The sequence below is a fragment of the Stegostoma tigrinum genome, chromosome 37 (genome assembly GCF_030684315.1).
Source record: "Stegostoma tigrinum isolate sSteTig4 chromosome 37, sSteTig4.hap1, whole genome shotgun sequence".
NCBI classification, from domain to species: domain Eukaryota; kingdom Metazoa; phylum Chordata; class Chondrichthyes; order Orectolobiformes; family Stegostomatidae; genus Stegostoma; species Stegostoma tigrinum.
The window spans coordinates 4,975,106-5,001,124 of record NC_081390.1 but is presented as its reverse complement, the minus strand read 5'-3'; the positions used below and the strand labels follow the sequence as shown (position 1 = coordinate 5,001,124).

The 26,019-nt window shown below is 45.3% G+C and overlaps 1 protein-coding gene across 2 annotated transcripts in view; it reads left to right on the top strand.

The window, feature by feature from the left end:
• The window catches only part of LOC125467621 (E3 ubiquitin-protein ligase MARCHF4-like), a 57,528-nt gene that overhangs the window by 9,198 nt on the left and 22,311 nt on the right, over window positions 1-26,019 (top strand). For both annotated transcript variants that reach the window (XM_059640319.1, XM_048563736.2), the window contains exon 2: window positions 23,966-24,016. In XM_059640319.1, coding sequence (XP_059496302.1) covers window positions 23,967-24,016 — 50 coding nt within the window. In that variant the 5' untranslated portion in view covers window position 23,966. The remainder of the gene's footprint in view (window positions 1-23,965; window positions 24,017-26,019) is intronic.

The following is a 26,019-nucleotide window of genomic DNA, read 5'->3' as shown; positions in this document are numbered from 1 at the left end:
TCCCAGTGCCATGTGTTAGTGAGATCAGGAATGACAGAATAGATTCAAAGAATACATGGCTGGGGAGATGGTATAGTAGGGATAGATTTAGATTCTGAGGCATTGGGACTCATTGTGGGGAAGATGGGGCTTGTAGAAGCTGGATAGGTTGTACTCTAGCAGGATGGGGACTAATATCCTCGCAAGGGCTTTCACCGGTCCCATGGGGCAGGCTTCGAGAAGTGTGGACTCATGAGACAGACATAGATATTAAAGACAGCAAAAGTAGGAAGGCAGAGCAAGTAAGGACAAGTGTAAGGACTGGAATAGTAACAGATATAGTAGAAAAAAGTGCAAAAAGTATTTTTAAAAAATAGAAACATAGAAGATAGGAGTGGGAGGAGGCCATTCGGTCCTTCAAGCCTGTTCTGCCATTCGTCACCATCATGGCTGATCGGCCAATTCAATAGCCTAGTCCTGCTTTCTCCCCACAACCTTTGATCCCATTTGCCCCAAGTGCTATATCTAGTCGCTTCTTGAATACACTCGATGTTTTAGCATCAACTACTTCCTGTGGTAATGAATTCCACACGCTCCCTGCACTTTGGGTGAAGAAATGGCTCCTCATCTCCCTCCTAAATCACGCACCCCGAATCCTCATACTGCGACCCCTGGTTTTGGACGCACCCACCATGGGGAGCATCCTCCCTGTATCTACCCTGCCCAGTCCTGTTGGATGCCACAGCTAAAGGTACTGCATCTGAATGCATGGACCAAGTTGACAGCATCTGAAGAAGAGGCTACGCTCCAAAAGCTTGGGATTTCAAATAAACTTGTTGGACTATAACCTGGTGTCATCTGATTTCTGACCTTGTCCACCCCAGTCCAATACCGGCACCTCCACATCATGGCAATTTATATATAGACTGGACAAGCCACTTTAGCAGGAAACAGTGTGGTGATGAGTACCTGGAGGGATTTTGTTTTGGCAGCCCTTTGAGGATCCAACTAGGGAACAGGCTGTCTTAGCTTTGGCATTGTGCATTGATAAGGAGTTAATTAACAATCTTTTATGCACAGCATCCTTCAGACTGTTCATAGCATCTGGAATTCTCCATTGGGATGGAAAGTGAGGCAGGACAATCTAGAGTCCTAAATATAAACAAAGGAAATTCTGAAGGTGTGAGGATTGATTTGACTACAATAAATTGGGGAACTTCATTAAAAGGCATGAGGCTGGAAAGGCAGTGATAAATATTGAAAAAAATAATGCATTAATGCACAATTATACACTCCTTTCTGCTATAAAAGAAAACACAGTATGGAAAGTGGTTCAACCATTGCTAACCGAAGAATTGAGGATAGTATTAGATCCAGTAAGGAATTCTCCAAAGTTGCTCGAAAAAGTAGCAAGCCTGAGGACTGGGAGCAGTATAGAATCTAGCAGAGAGCCAATAGATTTCTTTTGTCCCCACTCTTAATTGAGGTTGATGTAAACTTTCAAGGAGCATAAAAACAGATTGTAAAAGCTTCTGTAATTATGTAAAACAAAAGGTGAAAACAAATAAAGGCTCTCAAACAGCTCAAATAGAGAATGGATAATGGAGAAGCAGAAAGTGGTAGAGCAGTCAAGCAACTACTTTTATTCTGTCTTCACAGAAGGAAATGCAGATGACTTCCCAGAAATGCTAGGGAATCAAGGGTGTAGTAAGAGGGAGGAACACAAGGAAATTAATAACAAAATATCTAATAAAATACAAAACAGTATAATTCAATATAGCATAGGAATAGGCTCCATGCCGACATCTAACCCATATTAGTCCTGTTACTTATTGCCTATGCACAGTTTCTATCCCTGTGTTCACCATTCTCTCAAGATAAACCTTAAACATCGCTAACATACTTGCTTCTACCACTTCCACTGGCAGTGCATTCCAGGCACCCCACCACCCTCTGTGTGAAAGATTTTCCCTGTACTTCTCCCCTAAACTTTCCCCCTCTCATCTTGTACCTGTGCCGCCTTGTAGCTCGCCTTTCCACTCTCGGTTGGGGGCTGGGGAGAACTTCTGAATATCCACACTATCTATGCCTCCCATAATTTTGTAGACCTCTATCTGGTTTCCCCTCAGCCTCTGTGAAAACAATCTGAGTTTATCCAACCTCTCCTCAAAACTAAAATCCTCCAGACCAGGTAACGTCCTGGTGAACCTTCTCTGCACCCTCTCCAAAGCATCCACATCCTTCTGGTAGTGTGATGAGCAGAACTGCACACAATATTCCAAATGTGACCTCCAAAGGAAGGAAGGGAGACAACAGAGAACTACAAACCAGTTAGCCTGACATCAGCAGTAAGGAAAATGCAAATGCTGGGTTGGCAAGGCACTTAGAAAATTTTGATGGGATTACGCAATGTCAACATGGATTTATGAAAAGGTAATTATGTTTGACAAACCCGCTGGAGATTTTGTGGATGTAACTAGTGGAACAGATAAGGCAGAACCAGTCAGTGGATTTTCAGGATGCTTCTGATAAAGTCCCACATAAAAGATTAATGTGCAAAATTAAAACACATGGTATTACGGGAGATGCACTGACATTAATTGAGGATTGGTTAGCAGACAGGAAACAGAGTGGGAATAAATGGATTCTTTTTGGAGTGCAAAGTGGTGACCAATGGGTTACCATAGGAATCTGTGCTGGGGCTCCAACTATTTGCAATATATATATAATACTTTGGATCAGGGAATAAATGTGATATTTCCAAATTTGCTGTCCACACAACTAGAAGTAATTGTGATCAGCGATTGGTGAAGAGAACGTGAAGAGTCTTGAAGGCTATTCAGACAAAGTAGTTGAGTGGGTAAATACTTGCCAAATGTGATATAATGTGGATAAATGTGAAGTTGTTCACTTCAGTGGGAAAAAGCGAACTGTGGTTTATTATTTAAATAGTGATGGTTTCAGAAATATTGATGTACGTTGAAAATAAGCATGCAGGTGCAGCAAGCAGTTAGGAAGGCAATTGGTATGTTCGTCTTCTTCGTAAGAGAGTTTGAGTGCAGGAGCAGTGATGTCTAACTGCAGCCATACAGAGCTTTGGTGGGACTGTACCTGGAGTATCATGTGCAGAGTTCAACTCCTTATCTGTCAGAGGACGTACTTACCAAAGAGGGAATGTAGCAGAGGTTTGCCAGACTGATTTCCAGGATTGTGAAATTGTCACAAGAGGAAAAGTTGGGTCAACTGTATTCACTGGATTTTGGAAGAATGAGAGGGGATCTCATTAAAACACACAAAATGCTCACAGAACTGGACAGAGGGGATGCAAGGAGGATATTTCTCCTGGTTGGGGCTTCAGAACAAGGGGCTCAGGATATGTGGCAGGCCAATTTAGACTGAGATGAACAGCAATGTCTTCAATTAGATATTCTAGGGATTAGACAATGTCCTGGAATTCCTGGATAAATAATTTGGCCTCCTGCTCCATGAAACACAGACATGTACTAAAGTGCGTGAACCATGTAGAAAATCCTCCCATTTTCTTCACTGTTAACCACTCAGCCAATTTTTGCATCACCTGCAAACTTACTTGTCATCTTCTTCTGGTTTGTTTTTATCACAAGCAATAAGGGGGCCAGCACTGATTGCTGTGGTACACCAGTGGAAACTAATGTTGATAAAGGCAAGTACCCCATATGCCTTCTTAATTACCCTGTTAACCTGCCCTGGCCCCTTCAAAGGTCTGAGGACAAGTACTTTTTGTTCCCCTGAGCCTTCTAGTGTCCTGCCATTCATTTGAGTACCCCCTTATCTTGTTACTCTTTCCACCTCTCACAGTTTTCAAGGTTAAATGCCATCTCCTATCTGACCAACCCATCTATATCCTCCTATAATGTTGAGGTGAGAGGTAGGAGGGATTTGAGGATAATGTTTTCTACTCAAACGTTGGTGGGAATCTGGAATGCACTGCCTGAGAGAGTAATAAAGATGGGATACGTCAATTTTTAAAAAGCATGTGAATGAGCACTGCTCAGTGTAGGGATTCTATGAAAGGCTGAAACAATTTGTTCCGTTAATTTTATATGTGGTTTCTGTGCTTATAATGAGCTTCCTGGAGGCTCAGTAGTCTGTTTGGGCCCTAGACCCTGTAGGCTCCTGTACTAATCACTTTCTCTGCAGGTTCCCAGGTCCCAGGGCCAATAGATTCAGAGATGCATATGGCTGGTTTTGAGCCAAGTTGGATGGAGAGAGAGAGAGGGAGAATGAGAGAGAGACAGTGGTCACCTTCTGCCTGAACCTACATGAGGCAACGATGCATCATCCTATTAATGAAGAACAGCAGGGAATGCAGTGGGATGTCTGCTCTCTATTAACGACCTGTTCAGTGGTTGAGCTCATCGAAGAAGATTTTCGAGTGGTGATTAATTATTGCTGGTCATTGATCTGGAGAATGTCTGGGTGGAGAGCTCAAATGAAGAAAAGACAGACAGGCTGGATCTTATAAAATGCTTTCGCTGATTTCAAGAGGCCTCAGGGGATTTTAAAACCAGCCATGAGCTTTGGAACTCACTTACAAGTGCGGAAAGTGTGGCAACCAAATTATGTGCAGTTTTTTGTTGGTGATGTTTGTTTGGGGAGGGGAGGGGGTAATGTTGGCAAAGTCACATGGAATGACTGTAACCGCTGGTCTCCAGATCTGACCTTTTGGTTCCATCGTTGGTCCCATGGGGAAGTGGTGATCAGACATGACGTTGGACCTTATTTCAGTCAGACGATCATGTTTTTTTTAAAGCAAATCTCCTGACCAACATGAATAGATCAAATTCAGTCAAGCAACAGCTTTGAGCTTTTATTTAATAACAAATGTTTTTAGAGTAACCATGAAATATAAACTGCTGGGTCTAGGCCCGAAACGTCAGCTTTTGTGCTCCTAAGATGCTGCTTGGCCTGCTGTGTTCATCCAGCTCCACACCTTGGTATCTCGGATTCTCCAGCATCTGCAGTTCCCATTGTCTGTATCTCCAGCAATTTCTGCTTTTGGTTCAGCGCCTCCAGCATCTGTGCTTTTTAGTTCAGCGTTGAGACATTTCTGATGTGGTTCTCCAGCTGTCAGACTCCGGCCTGGATGTCGCAGCTCTAAGGAAGGGTGTGGTGGGAAAATCCCAACTCACTGTGGGGTCTGTGGGGCACACAGTTTGCTACATCAACCAGATCGAAGGAGGGATGGGGGTGTCCAAAACCGTCGGGAATGGGCACTCGGTTCGGGGAAGGGTGTGGTGCTGGAAATTGACAGCCTGTTGTTTCACAGCCGAGCCATTTCACGCTGGTTCCGACAGCACCCAATTCAGAACACTTCTTCAGTTCCCATACTGGTTTGATGGAGGGGTGTATTGAAAAACGGAGAACACAGAGTCCATGTTGCATTGAGCATTCCCGGGAAAGGAGCGGGTCCCGAGCATTTCCTGGGAAGGTGTGGGTCCTGACCATTCCCGGGAAAGGAGCGGGTCCCGAGCATTTCCTGGGAAGGTGTGGGTCCTGACCATTCCCGGGAAAGGAGCGGGTCCCGAGCATTTCCTGGGAAGGTGTGGGTCCTGACCATTCCCGGGAAAGGAGCGGGTCCCGAGCATTTCCTGGGAAGGTATGGGTCCTGACCATTCCCGGGAAAGGAGCGGGTCCCGAGCATTTCCTGGGAAGGTGTGGGTCCTGACCATTCCCGGGAAAGGAGCGGGTCCCGAGCATTTCCCAGGAAAGGAGTGGGTCCCTAGTATTCCCGGGAAGGAGGTGAGTCCCAAGAAAAGCAGTCGCAACACGTAACAAAAATGATTGCAGTATCTGGGAGACGGCACCATTTTTAGGGACTTTCCCAGTTAAGAACCAACAAAGCAGTGCGCTTTTTTTCTTTTGGTCTTCCAGAGAGACTGTGTTTTCTCCCATCCTTTTTGTGGCTGACTCACACTTGAGATACTGTCCAAAATACAACCAAGAACAGAGAGGTCCATCTGGGTCCAATTTTTAAAAAAAAGACTACAAACCTCCGAGGAATCTCGCTCTTCCCACACTGTGTCGAGGGAGGACACCCGAAACCCGGGTGCGCCTGTAACTGCTAAGGAGCTGACTGGGATTAGCGTTATCATCTAACCACATAGCCCCAGCTTGGGGACCACATGTGTGACTATTTGACTTTTCCTATGTGCAACATTCATGCCCTGTATCTGAGCTTTTAAGCAGAGGGATTTATTCAGAAGGGGAAGGGACAAAGACCTAACCTAGGGACAACACCACTGAGAAGGACAGAGATCCAGGAGAATTGGTCAGTGGAGTTCAATCTTACAACAAAGGATCTGAATTTCTGGGCGCACCGTTCAGGGTGGAACGTTGCAGTCAAACTTTCTGAAGCAAAGTCAATGTTGTCATATGGAAACGGCGAGAGACTAAGGTGTGCACAGCAAGCTCGCACATTACAGTAATGATGGGATAGAATGTTTTTGGTGCTGTTTGAGGGGCAAAATGTTTGCCAGAATTCAATGGAGGAGGCCCTGGCTCTGTGGATAGTGTTACAGTCTGTGCAGTGAGACCTAAACCTTCTGGTTTGGAGCTGAGAACATTGAGAGCTAACACCACTACTGGCACTCAGGAGCTGAGTGGGAAAGACCTTAGCACACCTCCCCAACCACCCCCCCCCCCCCCCCAACAGGTCTATCCATCTGAAGTTTATAAATGAAACCGTTGCCTAACTAGTTATTGGCTGACTGTTGTGGGTCCAGTTGCCCATGACCTCAGCTCATTGATATAGTTGTGGAGGCTTCTGTCGCCAAGGATACCAACTTGTGGCCACCTCTTCATTCTCTTCCACAAAAGGATTGAGGTCATCAGGTAACTGTGGGCTGGAACCCTTGCTGCTTGGGCAACAGAGACTCATTGCAACTGACAAATGATACATGGGAGGGGCAACGCGTCATGTGGTTTGAGGCGCACATCCGTGGGTCTGGGGTCTGGTTGAGAACACAAAGCCCATTCTCCTCTTTATTGCTTTCAATTCCGCACCCCTCGCCTTCCAACACAAGGACTGCCTTCAGGCTTGGGCTTCTATATAACACTTTATGACTTAGAAGGACTAAAAAAAAGCGACAATATCTAGTATTCACAGGTGTATTGGGCTCAAATTTTTCTTCTTTAAAAATTTGTTCACTGGATGTGGGCAGCACTGGGCCAGTATCCAGGCGACATTTAAGACTTAACCAGATTGCAGTGGGTCTGGAGTCACATGTTGGCCAGACCAGGTAAGGATAGCAGATTTCTTTCCATGAACAGAATGAGTGAATCAGTTGGGTTTTTATGACAATTGGCAATGATTACACGGTCACCTTTAGGCCACTTTTTTTTACAGAGTTGAAATTTCACCATCTGCCATGGTAGGAGTTGATCACAGGACCTTAGAGCACCACTATACCACAGCCATCTCACTGTGATGGTGCCATTGCCAACACAATGCAACCTGTGAAACTCAGGAACAGCTGCTGTCACTTCATGAGACGGGATAGATTCCAGGCCTTGTGCACATGTGCTTTCAGACCACAACTGTCTGACAATGACTTCCAGCAAAGTGTTGGCCCAAACCTTACAGCGTTCCTATCAGTCACATTCTCCATCTCTACAATCATATTCCCATCATGGGAAATGGTGACTCCTCACTTGGAACTGCAGGAGCTGGGGTTGGGTGGGCGCTGATGCGACTGGGATGGACAGGCTACCTTTTTTTAGAGCCTCGCACAGGAGGACACGTCCTCTGCACGTCTCCCCTGTCAAGAAGCCTCAGCATGTTTCAGTCAAGTCGCCTCTGACAGAGCTGAGTCTGTGAACTTTGTCTGACAGAGCAACCTAAAGATTTGGATATCTCCCTGGGCTGCTCTGCCCTGAGGTTAAGCCCTACTTCATCCCAGTAGCATCTTCCAACAGCCCCACACAACAGGAGCATGCAGTAAATGCCAGTCTTGCTAACAACAGCTATATCCCAAGTCTCTTTTGAGACTTGCTTAGTCTAGTGTATTCAGGTCAACAGAAGGGGAAGTGTGTCATGTTTTTGATTTCTCCTGCAGTTGCACAGTGACAGACTCGACTAAGCTGGAGTCTCAAGCTCCCTGCTGCCATTTCGATTTTTTTGTTCGTCATCTTATGAGTGTGAGCAGTGAATTTTATTTTGTATTCTGCAGAATGTCTATAGTCACTTTACAGAGGAACTCTCTACCCTGTAGTCCCCAGGGGACTTGAACTCGGGCACCTCTGGTGAAGCTGGAAGTTCACCCAGTTTTCTAATCAAAGTGATTTGTCCTTTGAAACCCTAACTCATTCTCAGAGTGAGTTTGAGAAGAGCAAGCTTGACTCCTGCTGAGTGAACGCATGGACCATGTTCTCAAATGCATCAGCACGTTAAGAGCTCCAGCCACTAATTCTGCAGGAATTCCCGAAACCTTGACTGGGCTCCACAACCCCAAGCAGTTTCCAGATTCAGCCGATGGTGGATGTACAGTCACCTCCCCTCCTCTCAGACACATCAGTTCGTCCGGGGGCTACAAAGAGCACACGGCATTGGCCCCCCCGAGTTGGAAACTTCAACATGCAGCCGTTCACACCTTCAGACTCCACTCTGCCCCAGCATTGTCCCTGCCCTCTCAGGAAGATGCCGCCTGTCCAATGCAATGTTAAACTGAGGATGTGGGTATTCTCTTGAGTAGCAGATCCTTCCACATTGTTCAAAGATGAGAGAGGTGTTCCATGCCCAATGTTGTTCCTCAACCAACATGCTAAGAGCAGATTATCTAGTGATATTGAGTCGCTGTGGGGTCTTGCTGTGCACAAATCAGCACCGGGACTTCACACAGTGTAGCAGTTGCCACACTTCACAGGTGCTCAGTTTGCTGCCAAGCATTTTGGCACGCTGTATCACAAAAGGTGCTATTCAAGTGTAAACCTGTTTTGTCCTCTTCCTCCTCCTCATTCTTTCTCCTTTAATTCCTTTTGGTGAACAATTACTGCACATTGTTTTGGAATGAACTGTATAAATCAGGAAGGTCCCAGCTCTTCCTATTCCGAGTCCTCCCAGTTGGGCTGGGTTTTGAAAGCTAAAACCAGATGACATTGGAGCAGGAAGAGAGAACCAGCAGATAGCTCCCTATTTGGTTACTTGTGGTCGAACAGCTTGTTTATTGCCCACACATGAAGCTTGAGCAAGTAGGCCTCATGCTGAAGGTGCCTGATTCTTCCTGAAAACAAAGCCTATTTTTCTAAACAACCTGCAGAGAGGTTGGGAAGCTGAAGCAGTGTTTGTATCACTAGAAATTCTACTCTTGCCATTCATTTTTTTTGCTTCAAAAGGTATACTGATGAATATGTCAGTCGCTCTGTGCTGTGTGGTGATCACTCATACATGCTCCTGGGATGCATGGTATCCTAGCGACTGTCGCACAGATGATTTCCTTTGTGATTTGTTCCAGATTCATTGCCAAATGAGAGAACTGCAATGTTCGCATTAACATGGAGTGTTATGGGCTCCTTTGTGTCAAAACCCTGAGTGTGAGCTGTATCTTGGCACAAAGAAAGCTGCCAATTAGTAGGCAATCCGCTGTCTTTCCCTGGTAAGGTGGGCTGCCCAGTTGGCATGCCATTTAGAGAAGGTGATACAGTCGACATATATCTGAAAATACAACCCCTTGGAGTACTTTCTCAATGACAGAAATTTTATCTCCTAAAAAGCAAGAATATGCATTTACATAGCAGCTTCCATGTCCACAGTCAATCATGAAATGCTTTACACTCCATGAAGCACTGTTTTGAAATGTAGTCACTGTTGAAGGACCAGGGGAGCAGATACATGGGGACAATGCTCACCTATAAACTCCCCTTCAAGCCACTCGCCTGACTTGGGAATATATCGCCATTCTTTCAGTGTCACTGGTTCAAAATCCTGGATCTCCCTTCCCTACAGCACCGTGAGGTGCAGCTACAGGGCAAGGAGTATGGCAGTTCAAGAAGGCAGCTCAACAAAGGTGGGCAAGAAATGCTGGTTCGGCTGGCAACACTGTACCGTGTGAACAAGTTTGTTCGAAAAATAAAGTCTCAGTGAACAGTGCAAATTTCCACAAATAGCAGTTATGGCAACGACCTGCATTTATTCATTCCAATGCAGTCAAACATGCCAGGATATGATGACTGAATCAAATTTAATGCTGAACCATATGAGAGTAGTTGAAAAGAGGCTTGAATAAAGAGAGAGATCTTAAGGATTGTCTTTCTGGAGAATAGAGAGGAAGAGACTGATTCTCAAAGCTGTTGGCTAGATATCTAACAGCTACACAATGATGCGTCTAAGTGACATTGAGTAGGTGTTGAAAATTGTCCAGAAACGGCCTGAGAACTCCCTTGTTGTTCTTTAGAGTGTTGTTGTGGATTCTTAAAGTATTAGAGTCATACCAACTTGTCCATGCTGACCAGATATCTGAAACCGATCTAGCCCTATTTGCATATCCGTCGAAACCCTTCCTACTCCGTGCCCATCAGATACTTTTTAAATCTTGTAATTGTACCTACTTCCACCACTTCCTCTGGAAGCTCATTCCAGACATGCACCATCCTCTGCATTTAAGAAGTTACCCCGTATGTCCTTTTTAAATCTTTCCCTCTCACCTTAAACCTATGCCTCTACTTTTGGACTCCCCCAGCCTAGGAAAAAGGCCTTTGCTATTCACCTTATCTGTGTCCCTCATGATTTTATAAATGTCAATAAGGTCACCACCTTACCCCCCCCCCCCCGACCTCTGATACTCCAGGGAAAAAAAAATCCAGCATCTCCCTATAACTCAAACCCTCTCATCACATAACATCCTTGTCAATCTTTTCTACATCCTGTCAAGTTTAACAACACCCTTCCTACAGAAGGGCAAGCAGATTGAACGCAGTATTCTCAAAGTAGCCTCACCAACGTGGGCAGCACTGTGGCTCAGTGGTTAGCACTGCTGCCTCACAGCGCCAGGGACCTGGGTTCGATTCCAGCCTCGGGCGACTGTCTGTGTGGAGTTTGCACGTTCTCCCTGTGTCTGCATGGGTGTGCTCCGGGTGCTACAGTTTGCTCCCACAGTCCAAAGATGTGCAGGTTAGGTGAATTGGCCATGCTAAATTGCCCATAGTGTTCAGGGATGTGTGCGTTAGGTGGGTTCTCAGAGATGGGTCTGAGTGGGATGCTCTGAGGGTCATTGTGGACTGGTTGGGCCGAAGGGCCTGTTTCTACACTGTAGGGATTCTATGATGATGAATGTCTTTCTCAGCATTGCTCTGAGGTATCAGACTCTATAAATCTTGTCAACTCTGAATGATGACTTCAACTCATGACCTTCTGACTTGGTGGTGAAGAGGGACACCCTGGGAATCAGGAAGCTGGATGGGTTTTCTATTTATGGGGCAACTTACTGTGGATGGAGTGAGATTGTCTATTTTGTTTTTGGAAGATGATCATGTTGCGATTCCTGATATTTGGACAGGCTATTGCCTTCTTGCACTACATCTACCCATTTTGTTTTAGGACAGAATTTCACTTGTATTGTTAACCATCAACCTTCTTGCCAGATCGCCCTTTTCAGACCATCCTTAACCATGTTTCTAGTCCTCCTCCTGCCCCACCAGTTCCCTGTTCCACTGTAATGTTTGTTGTCTTTCTTCCCCTGTCCCTGTAACATTCGTTAAGGGTAATGGGAGAAGGTAGAAGAATGGTGTTCAGAAGCACATCAGCTATGATGAAATGGTGGAGCAGACTCATTGGGCTGAATGGCCTAATTCTGCTTTTATACCCTATGGTCCTATGGTTATACTTGTTTCCTGTGTTTGGACAATGATAAATACAAGTTGTAAATCCTTTTTGAATGTCAATGTTGAACATGGCAGGCCAGGCAGAGAAAGTAGTTACAATGTCATGCAGACTTGTTTCCTGTGTTTGGACAATGATAAATACAAGTTGTAAATCCTTTTTGAATGTCAATGTTGAACATGGCAGGCCAGGCAGAGAAAGTAGTTACAATGTCATGCAGTTTATAAAAATTGAGGTATACAGTACAAAACCAAAGATGTTATGATGAACTGTAAAATAATACTGGTTCAACATCAACTAGAGTGTTGTCTGATCTTGCACAGCTTTTACAAAGAATTACTGGATAAGACAAATGTGCTTTCAAAGCATTTTTTTGTACATATACATAGGAAGCAAGAATAGCAAACTTCAAAGGGAATAACCATTTATATTGCATGAGAAAAATACTTATTGATTGGCAAGTTAGCTGTGACGAGTCATGGTGAATTTACCAGGGAGTTATTGTTTGCTTTTTGCATTTGTTTATTCAGAAAAGCTGTAATGGGCCCTGATTCTTGCTTTCTGGGAGGCTTGAAGAGATGTGCATTTTGATACAATCCATCTTAATTACAATTTTCTTACCTGGTATTACACCAGTGCTTAAATTCATACACCTGATTCCTTTTGTCAGGGAGACCAGAATGAGGGAACAATCAATGTAAAATTGCTGCTGATAAATCCAATCGGGAGCAACTTTTCTGTTTTACCCAGAGATGGGTGCAGCATTGAAGAGCAAGTACAGAGTCGATGGACTGAATGGCTTTGTTTTGTGCTGTCCTGTTCCATGATTTCTTCAATGTGGAGCTTACAATGATGAAGAGTAGGGGAGGCATGGAAGGCACTCCCTTCACAGGAGATGGGAGTGCCACAAAACAAGGTGGGAATGTGTTACGAGATGTTGCAAAGGACCTTCGTGGGGATTTGCATGGGCTGAATAGGTGAGCGAGAGGGTTGTTTCTTAAATGAGATTCTGAAGTGAACTTGTTCATAAATCACTGACAGCTAACATGCTGGTAGAGCAAGCAGTTAGGAATACACAGAAACAAAGAAAACAGGAGCTTCAGTGGGCCATTCGGTCCTTTGATCCTGCTACCCCATTCAACATGATTATTGCTGATCATCCAACTCAGTCCCCTTTTCCCACTTTCTCCCCCATACCCTTTGATTCCTTGAGCCCTTAAAACCATATCTAACTCCTCCTTCTTCAAAAATTTCAATAATTTGGCCTCAAACACCTTCTGTAGCAGAGAATTCCACGGGTTCATCACTCTCCGGGTGAAGAAATCCTTCCTCATTTCAATCCTAAATGATCTACCCCATATTGTTACACTAAGAGCCTTGGTTCCAGATTTCCTGATCATTGGGAACATTCATCCTGAGCTTACCCTGACTAGCCCGGTTAGAACTTTATAGCTTTATCACATCTCTCCTTACTCTTCTAAACTCCAGTGACTATAGTCTAACCCATCCAATCCCTCTTCAAATGTCAGTCTTAACATCCCAGAAAACAGTTTGGTAAACCTTGGTTGCACTGCTTCCGTAACCGGAACATCCATCCTTCCTCAGATAAGGAGGCTAAAATTGCACATAATACTCCAGGGCTGGTCTCACTAAAGCTCTGTACAATTGCAGCAAGGTAACCTTCTCCTGCACTTGAATCATGTTGCTATGCTGACAAAGATACCATTTGTCCCACATACCTCCGGACTCCCCTGAGCCTGTCCACCATCTACAAGGCACAAGTCAGGAGTGTGATGGAATAGACCCCACTTGCCTGGATGGGTGCAGCTTCAAAAACACTTGAGAAGCTTGACCCCACCCAGGACAAAGCAGCCCGTTTGATTGGCATCTCGTCCATAAGCATTCACTCCCTCCATCACCGATGCTCAGTAGCAGTAGTGTGTACCACCTACAGGATGTACTGCAGGAATTCACCAACGATCCACAGATAGTACCTTCCAAACCCATAACCACTTCCATCTAGAGGGACAAGGGCAGCAGATACATGGGAACACCACCCCCGATAAGTTCCCCTCCTAGCAACTCACCATTTTCACTTGGAAATTCATTGCATTTCTTCACTGTCACTGGGTTAAAATCCTGAAATTCCCTCCTTAATGGCATTGTGGGTCAACCTACAGCACATGGACTGCAGCAGTTCAAGAGACAGATCACCACCACCTATTTGGGGCAACTAGGAAGGGGCAGTAAGTGCTGGCCCAGCTAGCATCACCCACATTCCACAAGTGAATAATGAAAGCAATTTTCTTATAGTATCCGTTTATCCAATTAAGTGAATCTTCTGAGCCACGGAGGTTCAGCTAAAAATCTAACGGATTCAAAAAAATACATTAAAATGAACACAGTATTCTTGATGTGCTACGGCTCTTGCTCACAGCTATATCCTGGAATCACTTTTAGAATCCTGAAAGGTTGGCGACGAACCTATTATGGAATTTGTTATGCATTATAATTAAGATTGTGGTCGAAGCAGTTTGCAGCTCGGAAGATATCTGTGGTAGTAAATGCTGAGATAGCCTTCCAGGTTAATGCCATTTCATCAGACTGCTGAATATTTATCATGTTTCCTGAAGATATACTGGTAAAGTCGCTGGGCCAATAATCCAAGTAGCGCTCTGGAGACGATAGATTAGAATTCCACCATTCAATTGATAATTCTGCAATTGAAAACTAGTGTCTGCTATGTTGACTATTATAAAAGCTTATCCGATCCACTAATCTCCTTTTAAAGGAAGGAAATCTGTCTTCCTTGCCTGGTCTGGCCTGCATGTGACTCCAGACCCACAGCCCTCTGAAATAGCCTTACCAAGTTCACTGTATTCAAGGGCAATTAGGGTCTGGCAATAAATGCCAGTGATGCCCACATCCCATGAAAGAACTAAAAAGAAGAATATTTTAGCTAAATGGGAACTGTTTCATAAGGTTACACACTGTTAGTACACAGGTATTCAACGCTGCCTATCAGAGCTGTCCCTAGGGGGTGTGGAGCCTGGGGCTAGTCACACCATTTTGGGCCTCCTCTCCCTTTAGGTAAATCACGCAATGCTACTCTCACCTATCCAAAGGTCACCCACCCCTAACCTCCAGTTCCTCTTGAATGCCAAAGGTTCCAGCAAATCCAATTCCCCCACTCCCCCATTCCCCACCCCCACCAAGGTCCTGGGGTGGTCATCTGAATTGATTCTACACTGTGGGTAGTTCTGTTCCCAATTACACACAACCCCCTCCCCCCTGCTCCCCCCACCCCACACATCCTCAACAATCTGAAATGGGGAAGATCTAGCCCCTTAACTTCACACTTAGTTTTGTCTGAGGCTTTGGTGTCAGCCCTTAACCCTATCCCCCCTGGACACTGTAATTTTCGAGTTGCATTGGCCTCACCTCTTTGATTGTCCAATTGGATCTGCAGTTTTGATTGTCCAACAATATCGATGCCTTTGAAAAGAGCATTGTTCGTACACGAGAGAGAGAGGATGGAAATGTTGGAAGGTGAGATGAATAGAGACAGGAGGAGGCTTGTGTAGAACATCAACACAACATGGACTCATTGGGTTGAATGGTCTGTTTTGTACATTTCCATACAATTAGTATTTGTTGGCAGGTGATGCCTGGGCTTGTGAGAAGTTCTGAGTGAAAAGGAGTTATAAACTTGTGTGTAGTGTGCTTGAACTTCCAATGGAGGTGTTTCAGAGTCAGAATCAATGATCCATTGTGTGACTGCTCCAATATTGATTTTCCCACTCACCATGTACTGATCCCAAAGGGAAGACCTGCAGCTATTTTAGTCTTTTAATGAACATAGGAGCAAATGTAGGCCATTTGGCCTCTCAAGCCTGCTGTGCTGTTTGATAAGATCATAGCTGATCTGCTTGTGGTCTCAATCACACTTATCTGTCTGTAAATCTTGACTCCCTTGTCTGTTATCAGAAACCTATCTAACTCAGCCTTGAAGAAATTCAAAAATGCAGCCTCCCTTGTGTTCTAGGAGTTCCACAATCAACAATCCTCAGAGATAAAAGAATAAATTCTCCTTGTCTCTGTCTTAAAGGGGCAACCTCTTTTATGTTCTCTAGTTCAAGTGTCTCTCACATCATCCTCGTATCCGCCCAGTCCATGTCCCCTCAGCATTTATAATTTGAAAACCCTAATCTTAACCCTATCTTGTTCGTCTGAACTCCAGTGGGGACAGGCAGATGAATCTTTCTTGACAAGAAATGACATGTATCCCAGGAATGAGTCAAGTAAATCTTCAATGAACTTTTTTGACCCCTTGCTCTCCCAAATTGTAACCAATTCAATGATTTTGTGGTTTATATATCATAGGGAACATTGTATCCCATGTGTGCACAAAAAGGATCCCACATTGGCCATTGCTTAGATAATCTGTTTTTAGTGACTTTTAGCTCAAGAGATAAATATTGACCAGAATGTCTGAGAGAACACGCACACCACCACCCCCCCACTGACTCTTCTTAAAATAATTTCCACCTTGATGCCTTGGTTTATTATCTCATTAAAATAATGCCACATCAGACTGGACTGTGGTCATTTGGCTCTTCACTGGACTGTTTGCCTTGCTTTGGAGTTGCTATATAAATGGAGCCTCATTCAAACAGTCCCATAAGCACCCAGCATCATTTGGCTACCCTCAATCTCACTAGATCTTTTTCATCCTGAATCTCATGAGGTCTCTCTCATCCTCAATCTCACCAGATCTCCCTGACCCTCAAACTCACTAGATCTCTCCAGCACTCATTCTCACCAGATTGCTCTATCTCTCAATCGCACCAGATCTCCCTCATTTTCAGTCTCACCAGATCTCCCTCATTTTCAGTCTCACTAGATGTCCCCGAACTTCAAGCTCACTAGATCTTCCTGTCTTTGATATCGCTAGATTCCTCCAGCCATCAATCTTACTCGGTCTCCCTGACCCTCAATCTCACCAGATCTTCCAGCTCACTAGGTCCCTCCAACATTCAATTTCACTCGATCTCCCTGTCCTCAATCTCACCAGATCCCTTTACAGGTGGGATGGCGATGAGGCTGTTTTATTCATTTTCTCTCATTGCGAACAGCACCAAAATTGGTGGAATTATGTGCAGTGAAGAAGGTTACTGGAGAGTACAAAATCTTTGTCAAATGGGCTAGTGGGTGGTGGAATAGCAGATGGAAGGTTAGGGGTCAGTGGTTAAAGATGGGGTTTGGGGTTAGGGATGAGGATTTGGGGTTAATGGTTAAGGATGACAGTTAGGGTTATGGTTAAGAATGGAGTTCTGGGGCTTGGTGGTTAAGGGTGAAAGTTAGTGGTTGGTTGAGGGTTTAGGGATAGTAATTACTTGGGAGGGTTAGTGGTCATGGTTAGGAGATAACAGTTAATGTCAATGGCTATTGCCAACACAATTGCCTCTGGATATGCTAGAACAATAAAAATACTGAAAAATAAAAATACCAACTCAGTTTCACCTTCTGTATCATTGGGCTAATGCACCAAGAACCACTGACGTGATGGAAGTGACTACAAGCCCCTTCAATGTGTTTCCTGCCCGTGAAGTCAATCATAAGTTAATCAGAGATTGGCTGTACTGGAGCTCCTCTCACCCTGATTCATTAAATAATTAGGAATTACCTCCAATTATTTTTGTCGCACAACTTTATTTTAAAATTTCAAGCTTTTAAGTTAGTGTTTGATATTGGGGCACACAACCAATGTATTTTACATCTGACTTGTGGCTTGACAGAACTTAATGGTGTCCCTAGCTGTGAAATCGTAATTTGTAGCAACGGCATCATTTGAAAATAATAAAGTGCAGACATAAAGATGTCAGGGAAAAAGTAATATTTAACACTCTGATTGTGTTAGAATAAGATATCCTTTTTAGTTGTGGCTGAACAGGGAATGTAATCAATCTTGAGGCTGAGGCACAAACTGATTTGAAATATCAGATAAAAACAACGAAAAACAGGTTAGAAATTGGGTTGTCAACCATCCCAGAATATTTTTTCATTTATTCGTGGAACATGGGTGTCGCTGGCTGGGCAGAATTTATTGCCCGTCCCTAGTTGCCCCTTGAGAAAGTGGTGCTGAACTGCCTTCTTGAACCACCGTGGGTTGACCCACAATGTCCTTAGGGAGGGAATTCTCGGATTTTGACCCAGCAACATTAATATATTCCCAAGTCAGGATGATGAGTGGTTTGGAGGGGAGCTTGAAGGTGGTGCTGTTTCCATGTATATGCTGCCTTTGCCCTTTGTGGTGGATGTGTGGAAGCGTTTGTGGGTTTGGAAGGTACTGTCAAAGGATCTTTGAATTTCTGCACTGCATCTGGTAGATAGTACACACTGCAGCTCCTGAGTGTCGATGGTGGAGGGAGTGAATGCTTATGGATGAGATGCCAATCAAACAGGCTGCTTTGTCCTGGGTGGGGTCAAACTTCTCGAGTGTTGTTGGAGCTGCACCCGTCCAGGGAAGTGGGGAGTATTCCATCACACTCCTCACTTGTGCCTTGTCGATGGTGGAAGGATTGTAGATGAGTGTCCAGGAGTCTGCTGGGACAGCAGGTAGATCATTCAGGTATTGCTGAGAATAAGACGGGACATGTGCGAAGCTTTGTACCCTCAAATTTGCTTTGCCCAATAACAGGAAAACGCCTCTTTCTCAAAACCCCTTGGCTCAAAACTGTGAGGCAAATATTGGCAAACAAGTACCTTCCGAATAGTGAGGAGATCAAAGCTTATGGAGAGAAGGCACGAGATGAGGTTGGGCAACGTATCATTGAATGGTGGAGCAGACCCAATGGGCTGAATGGCCTAATTCTGCTCCTATATCTGTCAGACCACCCAGGATATGTCCACTTGGAGTTTTGCAACATAAACAGAGGGACGATATTGAATCTAAATTGAAAACTGAGTGCATCCACAGCAAGGAGAAAAGTAAGCTGGAATGACACATTAGATTTTGAAGTATAACCACCATGTGTGTTGCTTTTCTTCTCCTTCAATTCTCTGCCAGGGTCTTGTTTGGTCCTTTGTTCATCTCCTGCTCTCGATTTGCTCCACTATTGGTGGTACTGTAATGACCTTCCTAAACCTTGTGACCTCTGCTCCCCAATGATTAGAACTCCTCTAAGGAAGTTAATATCCCATAAGAGAGTCCTGGAAATGGAGGGGAGGCACGTGGTTGGGTGGACAGGCATGGGGTAGAGATCCAGTTGAAAGGTGATCCTCAGCGTCTTGGTCATGTGGATGCTGGAATTAAGTTTACCTTTAAGGTATGAGGCTGAGACATAGGGACACAGGAATCTCCCATTTCAGATGGAGGCAAGGAGAAATCTTTTCTCTCAGAAGGTTGGGAGTCTGTGGAATACTGTTTCCTGGGGAATGGGGTCTTGGAATATTTTTAAGTCAGAGTTTGACCAATGGAGCCAAAGGGAAAAGTTCAGGATACAGTCAAATCAGCCGTGAACTTATTGAATGTTGGAACATGCTTGAGGGGCCGAATGGCCTACTCTCAATTCTGATTTGTGGGCTGGCATTTATTAACCTCTCCCCTGCCCCCAATTCAGATTCTTCTGATTGAGATGACCAACTAAGGCTTGTATCTCGTGCCATCTTCGCTGCTACTTTACCAGCCGAGCCTTGTTCCGCTCCATGAGCGAAGGTGCATGCTAGCATTATCCTGTGGTGTTTGGGGGTTGGGCCTCGGATGTAACCCTCTGGAGCAAATTCATCCATCCCCCTGCTCCAAGAGTCCTCACGACCCCTTCACACTGATCACCCCTGTCCAGTAACACTTGTGTGGTTGCACCCCTCAGTGAGGCTACCATCTGCCCCTGTCCTGCAAGCCTGGCTGTCTTATTGCCTGCAGCATTCCCCCTGCTGCTTGGAGGCGGACTGTTCACCTTCTCAAGGCCTGGTGACAGGCAGCTCACAGTGTAACCAACTTGCAATCCACTTGGAGCCCCTGGAAGTTGCTGCAGTAGGATTATCTGATCAATGAAGCCGCCAACATTAAGCTTGGCCTCACTTCTCCACCCAAGAGTTCTGCCTTTAGCTCAGCATTAATTAATCTGATGATACGCTGGGGTTGGATTATTTTGTACGTTATAGGTGCAGCATAAATAGGAGAAGTTGTTGTAGTTGGACCAGATAATCGTGAATCCCATCACTTAGATGGTCCTCTTCGTTTTCTCTGGGTGACTGAGCGGAATGCCCCTAGCGGTTACCCATTCTCATGTCCTGTTTACCTGTGCCCCCCATTGGCCAGCTGCCCTTTCTGCTCTGCTTGGTGTGACCCATTTTCAGCAGCCAGTGAATGAGAGAGCCAATTAGTTACCAGGTTCAACTTTGCCTGATTTCACCCGCAGCAGGAGCTCAGTCCCCCTTGTGATCTGCTCCTTCACTTAAATCCCCTGTGGATTTATGCTTTACAATCCTCTGTGGCATAGGGTTCAGATTAGAAACCAAGAAAATCTAGACCGTGGCACAGTGGTTCAGCGGTTAGTACTGATGCCTCATGGGTTCAGTTCCACTGATGGGTTACAGTCTGTGATGTAGTCTGCACATTCGCCCTGTGCCTGTGTAGGTGTCCTCCCACAATCTGAAGATGTGCAGGTTAGGATGGATTGGCCGAGGGAAATTAGCCATAGTGTTCAGGGATGTGCAGGTTAGGTGGATTGGCTGTGGGAAATGCAGGGTTACAACTGAAGAGTGTGTCAAGGCTAGGTATTGAGTACAGACATCTAGCCACGAGAAAGGAATAAGATGTTGTGAGGTCTCCTTCCTTCCCTAAGCTCTGAGGGCGGCCATGTTGAAAATTCAGTAAACAGTTACCTGCCTCGTTTAGCCTCCGAGAGTTATTCTCTTTAGGGAGTCACTAGCACCTTGCCTCACTCCTGCTTCTACTAAACAAAGGCTAAAAGATCAGGCCTCAAAGGCGCTGGCAGTGTGGGGAATGCTGTCCCTTGATAAATTAGTTCCCTGGTGCCCAACCTCAACAGTGTACCCCAGGGTGAAGCACCTCACTGTGGACTGGCTGCCCATTAGACACGACTAAGGCAATGGAAGTAAAAACCTTGACAGATGAGCCCAAAGATGCACAGGATAAGCGGATTGGCCAGGCTTAATTTCCACCTGGTGACCAGGGATGTGCGGGCTGGGTGGGTTAGCCATGGGAAATGTGGGGCTATAGGGATAGGGTAGAGGGCTGGGATGCTCTTCAGAGGCAACAAAATGTGAGGCTGGATGAACACAGCAGGCCAAGCAGCATCTCAGGAGCACAAAAGCTGACGTTTCGGGCCTAGACCCTTCATCAGAGAGGAGGATGGGGTGAGGGTTCTGGAATAAATAGGGAGAGAGGGGGAGGCGGACCGAAGATGGAGAGAAAAGAAGATAGGTGGAGAGAGTATAGGTGGGGAGGTAGGGAGGGGAGAGGTCAGTCCAGGGAAGACGGGCAAGTCAAGGAGGTGGGATGAGGTTAGTAGGTAGATGGGGGTGTGGCTTGGGGTGGGAGGAAGGGATGGGTGAGAGGAAGAACCGGTTAGGGAGGCAGAGACAGGTTGGACTGGTTTTGGGATGCAGTGGGTGGAGGGGAAGAGCTGGGCTGGTTGTGTGGTGCAGTGGGGGGAGGGGATGAACTGGGCTGGGTTAGGGATGCAGTTGGGGAAGGGGAGATTTTGAAACTGGTGAAGTCCACATTGATACCATTAGGCTGCAGGGTTCCCAGGTGGAATATGAGTTGCTGTTCCTGAAACCTTCGGGTGGCATCATTGTGGCACTGCAGGAGGCCCATGATGGACATGTCATCTAAAGAATGGGAGGGGGAGTGGAAATGGTTTGCAACTGGGAGGTGCAGTAGTTTGTTGCGAACTGAGCGGAGGTGTTCTGCAAAGCGGTCTCCAAGCCTCCGCTTGGTTTCTCCAATGTAGAGGAAGCCACACCGGGTAGAGTGGATGCAGTACACCACATTGGCAGATGTGCAGGTGAACCATTATCTCTGATACTATTTTAACCTCACTGCGAAGCCTCTTCCAGGGATGCCTAACCTGAAGAAGTTACCCTCCTCCCTCCGGACTCCCTATTTATTCCAGAACCCTCATCCCATCCCCCTCTCTGATGAAGGGTCTAGGCCCGAAACGTCAGCTTTTGTGCTCCTGAGATGCTGCTTGGCCTGCTGTGTTCATCCAGCCTCACATTTTGTTGTCTTGGCTTCTCCAGCATCTGCAGTTCCCATTATCTCTGATGCTCTTCAGAGGGTCAGTTTGAAAATCAATGGGCTGAATGGCCTTTGCCACACTCTAGGAATTCAATGACTCTAAACCAGGTGCGGAAACAAACCATTCGGCCCATCAAGCCCACCCCAATTAGGATAATTCCTCGATGCCTGTAGATTCTAGAACCTTAACTATTTCTTAAAGTTCACCTCTACAGTGAATACAAGCCCAGTTGACCCAGTCTCTTCCCCCATTCAACAAACCTGCTGGCAGATTACCAGTGTGAGGCTGAAGGAGGTGAATATTCCCAAGTCTAACCATTCGATCAACTGTGGCTCAGTGTGCAGCCAGCTTCAGAAGATTGTGAGTTCAAATCCCACTGACACCTGAACAAAATCTAAGCTGCTAATGTGGAAGGAGCATTTCCCTGTTTTAACAAGGTGCAGAGCTGGATGAGCACAGCAAGCCAAGCAGCATCAGAGGAGCAGGAAAGCTGACGTTTCAGGTCCAGATCCTTGTTCAGAAATGAAGAAGGCCTGAAATGTCAGCCTTCCTGTTCCTCTGATGCTACTTGGCCTGCTGTGCTCATCCAGCTCAACACCTTGTTATCTCAGATTCTCCAGCATCTGCAGTTCCTACTATCTTTGAAACCCTTTCCCTATTTTAATTCATTAATTCATGAGATATGGTTGTCGCTGGCTTGGTCAGCATTTATTACTGATCCCTAATTGCCCAGAGGGCAGTTAAAAGTCAACCACATTGCTGTGAGTCTGGAGTCACATGTTTTGATTTGATATGCCTTATTGTTACGTGTGCCTAGGTATGAAAAATTTTGCATGCAGTACAGGCAGATCATACCATACAAAGTGCGTTAGGGTAATAGAACGGAGTGAGAAATCCAATGATACAGCTGCAAAGAAGGTGCACAAAGGATAGGATCAATACTAAAGTTAAAATTGGAGAGGGCCATTCAGAAGTCTACTAACAGCGGGGAAGAAGCTGTTCTTGAATCTGGTGGGATGCGTGTTTAAGCTTTTATAGGCCAGACCAGGTAAGGATGGCAGTTTCCTTCTCTAAAGGACATTAGTGAATCTGATGGGCTTTTCCGACAATGAACAGTGGTCATCATTAGACTCTTGTTTGCAAACTTTAAAAAAAATTCAAATTACACCATCTGCAATGGCAGGATTTGAACCCTGGCCCTCAGCATATTACCAGAATTTCTGGATTAACAGTCCAGCAATAATGCCCCTAGACCATTGCCTCCCCAAGGCCCTGTCTGTACCATCAGATGGCAGGAAAACATCCCATGATGCTATTTTTTCCTAAAAGGGAAATTCACTCTGAAGTTCCAGCCAAAAGTTACCCTTCGAAGCCAGATCACTAAATCCGATTACCTGATGGTTATCACATTGTTAATAATGGGAGCTTGCTGTGCCTGCAAATTACAGAGGAATGATGACCAAGTGGAGAGCTTTGGGACATCTAGCGGCAGTGGTAGGTGCTGCATAAATGCAGGTTCTGTTTGATTTTCAGAGATAACAAGGTGTAGAGCTGGATGAACACAGCAGGCCAAGCAGCGTCATTGGAGCAGGAGAGCTGATGTTTTGGGCCTAGACTCTTCGTCAGCTTTCCTGCTCCTCTGATGCCGCTTGGCCTGCTGTGTTCATCCAGCTCTACACCTTATTATCTCAGATTCTCCAGCATCTGCAGTTCCTGATATCTCTGTTTGATTTTTGCTTGGTTTTCAGAACTGTGGAAGTTCTCAAGCCAACTTTTGAAGAAAACTGTTTCCGTAAGCATACCTTTGGCTCGGTGACATCTTAAAGAGCAGAAATAACATGGTTGCTTATTTTCTTCACAGAATGAAAAGACTCTGGGCCATTCTGCCAGTCGTTCTAGCAACATCTCAAAGGTATGTCCTGAATTTTCAATTCCTGCCTTGTCATTGAACATATCAATAAACAGTAGGCCATTCAGTTCCTCAAGCATGCTCTGTTGTTCAATATGATCAAGATTGAACTGATTGGAGCCTTAAATCCACATTCCAGTCGTCCCCTTGATAACCTTTCACCCTTTAACAAGGATCCACTCACCTCCATCTTAACAATATTCAAGAACTCTCCAACATTTTTTAAGGAAGAGCGTTACGAAGATTGTGAGAGAACAAAGCTGCCCAATCTCTGTTTTAAAGGGGAAAATTTCGATTATTTAGCAGTTGTCCCTACTTCTAGATTTGCTTATTCTTCCCCGTCAACGCCCTCCTCCATCCCAAGGATCTCATGCATTGAAGTCAGTCATTTCCTCCTCTGAAATACTCCAACAGTGATGTGGAGGTGCCAAAGTCAGATTGGGGTGGACAAGGTCAAAATTCACACAACACCAGTTATAGTCTGAAGGGTTTATTTGAAGAACACAGCTTTCGGAGTCTTGCACCTTCTAAACTCCAACAGGTACAAGCCTAACCTGTCCAACTCCTCCACATTGGGCATTCCATTCCATGCAAGGTAATAAACTAATAAATCATCTCTGAACTGCCTCTGACATAGAGTCGTGGAGAATATGCAGCATTGAAATTCACCCTTTAGTCTAATGCCGACCCAGATATCCCTAAACTCAGCTAGCCTCATTTACTTGCATTTGGCCCATGTCTCTCTAAACCCTTCCTAATCGTGTACCCATCCAGATGCCTTTTAATTGTACCAGCCTCCATCACCACCTCTGGCAGCTTGTTCCCTACACGCACCACCCTCTGCGTGAAAAAGTTGCCCCTCATGTTCACATTCTTTCTTGAAATAAGGAGATCAATACTGTGCGCAGTACTCCGGATGTGGTCTCACTTGTACCCTGTATAACTGAAGCATAACCCCCTACAAGGGGTGACAGAGACAGTTTAGTAAACTATCTGTTTGGGGTTGTTACTACACAACTCCGGAGCAGATGCGAGTGCGGGGTGGGTGGAGCGGAGCTCGAAACTGGGCCTCCTGGCTCAGAGTTTGGTACCCTACCACTGCACCTCAAGAGCCAATCTGTTTGACACTGCTGGATGATAATGAAGGTGAGTTTATTGTAAATTATTGTTGCTCTAACAGTCTTTTTGTTGAGAACAGCTTCACTGTGCAGGACTCCTGTTTAACATAATTAATTTAAATCAGCCTCTGGAGCAGGTGGGACTTGAACCAGGGCCTCCTGGACTCAGAGGCAGGGACACTATCACTGAGTCACAAGGGTCCTTATGTCCTGGCTCATTTATCCTTGGATTAAAAGCCTTGGTCCCATCAGCCTCTCGTTAAAGTTGCACTGATTGATTGGCTTGACAGAAAGATGACAGCAGTGTTCCCTCGGATTTAAAGATAATAGCTGATTAATACAGTCCTTAGCAGTCTGGACAATTAACCCGTTAATCACCACTTCAACTAAAGCAGAAGCGGGCCAGGGAGGTATGATTTCTGAAACCAGCATGAGTAACAGAGTTGTTTTCTTCTCGTTTAGTTTTAATTTCAAAGCACACACTGACTGGGGACTGCCCCCACCACCCCCCCCACCCCAAACATACCTTCAGGGGAATCTAGGAAAAGCCAAATTAATCTTGCCCAAGAAAGAGCCATATCAGACACGAAATGTTAACTCTGTTTCACTCTCCACCAATATTGCCAGACGTGCTGAGTTTCTCCAGCTTTTTCTGTTCTTATTTCAGATTTCCAGCGTCTGTGTGGTATTTTTAACCAACTCAACCAGGTCTGACCTGCCTTGTGGCTGCATTTGCCTGTCTTGGTTCTTTGACCATTTTAACTGCCCAATTCCTTTGTTGGCCATCTGTTTAATCTGGGCAGTAACCTCCAGGAGACACTTCACCTTCTTGACTTATCTTGATGGATCTTGGCTGTTCTGTTCTAATCTCCTGTGAACGACTGCAAC